The sequence below is a fragment of the Penaeus chinensis genome, chromosome 24 (assembly GCF_019202785.1).
Source record: "Penaeus chinensis breed Huanghai No. 1 chromosome 24, ASM1920278v2, whole genome shotgun sequence".
In the NCBI taxonomy this organism is placed as follows: domain Eukaryota; kingdom Metazoa; phylum Arthropoda; class Malacostraca; order Decapoda; family Penaeidae; genus Penaeus; species Penaeus chinensis.
The window spans coordinates 21,587,653-21,590,152 of NC_061842.1; the positions used below are offsets into that span (position 1 = coordinate 21,587,653).

The 2,500-nt window shown below is 46.0% G+C and overlaps 1 protein-coding gene across 1 annotated transcript in view; it reads right to left on the reverse strand.

The window, feature by feature from the left end:
- Positions 1–604: 604 nt before the first annotated feature.
- The window catches only part of LOC125037886 (extensin-like), a 2,620-nt gene continuing 724 nt past the window's right edge, over positions 605–2,500 (reverse strand). Inside the window, exon 2 of the mRNA XM_047631124.1 lies at positions 605–1,438. Coding sequence (XP_047487080.1) covers positions 605–1,438 — 834 coding nt within the window. The remainder of the gene's footprint in view (positions 1,439–2,500) is intronic.

Genomic DNA, 2,500 nt, shown 5'->3' on the forward strand with positions numbered 1-2,500 from the left:
GTTAAAAGTTTCGCCAAGAAAGTAAACGTAAATGAAGAAAACGCAATAACTAGCTTTTTAAAAATCAGTTGAATCAGAGGTTTAGGAAAACAATGCGAAGAAACAATAATACTTTTATATACAAAAAAACGTTTATTCCTGAAATATACACTGATTTCACAATCTCCTGACTACCTTTGTGTACTTCAGTGTCGCTGAGACCCCGCTGAGCAAAAAATGCAGGTATATATTTTGGCATGGCCTTTGTTTTGAGCCAAGGCCACCACAGTCTTGTTCATTTGTGTTTGTTTTGAGGGAAACACTTTGTTCATCAGTATTTGTCAGGTTGGATGTTCTACAGTTCTCTCTGTTTGATACGAACGTGTGTATTGCGGTGTAAGTATCTGAACTCTAAGGAATAGATGTTCATTCTTAAAGCTTGTGAGGTACCTTGTCATGATGACAGGATGTATACGTAGATTTCATATAAAAAATATAAATCAGTATTAAATAGACGAAAATAGAACATCATAAGACAGACTATACAACATGTAAAACGCGCGCCCTCTATACCGCACATTACCGCCAACATTCACGAAGACAAATCCCCGAAGACCCTTGATGTCTAGGCGTAGTAACTCGCCGGGGGGCCGTAGGTCCCGCTGTCGATCGCCAGGCCGCCGCCGTCGACCGCCGCGCTGAGGGCGCTCTGCAGGTCGATGCCGCCGGGGAGGATCGGGTTGTCGCCGTCGTCGTAGTTGACGTAGTACACCTGGGGTGTCTGCGGGCCGTCGCTGGGGACCTCGATGACCTTGGGCGCCTCCTGCTCCTTCTTGCTGAGCACGTATACGACGTTTTCCTGGCGGGGCGGAGGGATGACGATGGGCTCCGGCGGGCCGCCCGAGTCGGGCGTGCGGATGAACACAACGTTGTGCTCCACCTCGGGCGGTGGGAGTGACTGGGGGGGTACGTACGGGTGCTTCACCTCCGGCGACGTGAACACGTACACGTTCTTCGTCAGTTTCGGGAACGCGCAGCTGCCGTCCGTGTTCTTGATCTTGCCTCCTCCGCATGGCGCTCCGGCCAGGCCAGGGGCGCCGTAGCTTGAAGAGGGCGGTGCTCCGTAGTCGGACGAGGGCGGTGCGCCGTAGTCAGACGAGGGCGGTGCGCCGTACGACAGGGAGGGAGGGCCGGAGAAGGAACTGGAAAAAGCATTGCCGTGGGAATGCGACGGAGGGCTGTACGAGGACGAGATGTGCGAGGGCGACGTGTACACGGGGTGGCTGTGCGAGGAGGCGCTCTTCTTGTGGGACCGCAAGGACGGGACGGCGAAGGAGGAGGTCGAAGGGCTGAACGAGGACGAGTCGAGCGAGGCAGACGAAGGGTGGGAGTAGAGCGACTGTGGAACCAAGAATCTCTGAGACGCCGCCGCCGACGCGACCAACGCTGACGCCACGACCTGGAAAGAGATGCGCACATGAAGCCAAGTCGTCACATGCTGGAACGCCTTTTATCACGTGTCTGCAAAGCGAAAAACACGTTATGCACACGCGCGACCACATAAATAAAGCTTCTGGCATATTAGAACAGTCACGGATGATGTTGCAAACGTTCACGACTTACGGCTGAACTGCTGACTCATGTTCTAAATCGCCTGCAAGCAATATGCAACATTCATTATTCGAGGTACATGGGATGACCAATTGAATTTATGATAGAACAAAGCGAGGTGCAGATCACTGTTCGTGAATGCAAGGGCAATTACATCAACAATTAGAGCTCAAACTGCAAACACCACAGCTACCTGAACAATGCCAGTCAGCAAGGGGGGGGGGGGGGAGCGAGGGAAAGGGGCGGGGCAAAAATGCAATAATGATATGAACTTTCGTTGCACAGTACCGCACTACTCCGAGGTATTTTCTTATTTTATATATCAAAAGTGAGTTTTTTATTTTATTAATTATTATTTTCTTTAATCTAACCCATGTAAATGAAGTAGCGAAAATTATAATAATGAAATTTGCTCTACAGGTAAAAGAATAAAATTATGGTATACACTTCTGCTATCAACTCTCGTCAGTAATTGTGGTAGTAGTGGAATGAACAATTGATATAACAATACTTTTAGAGTCACTGCAGTAGCACTAGTATTAGTGTTAAGTGTATCAGGAGTGGTTATTGTAGGACTGATAGTAGTTCACCAGTAACGGAGAGAAATGGGTAGTTGTAAAATAATTAGAAGTAGTAGTAATAGTCATATTACTGGAAGAAAAAATAGAAAAACTAAATTCGTAACAGCATCGGTAGAAATAATACTGGTAATGGAATTATTAGTTATTGTAGATAATCACTAGTGACTGTAGCAATTATAATGGTAGGAGTAAGTACTGATTAAACTATTTGTAGAGAAGTTTTAGAGTAGAAAAACAAACATCACGAATAACTGTTTAACTGTGTGTGTGTATATATTTCTATATATATATAAATATATAAATATATATATATATATATTATATTATAT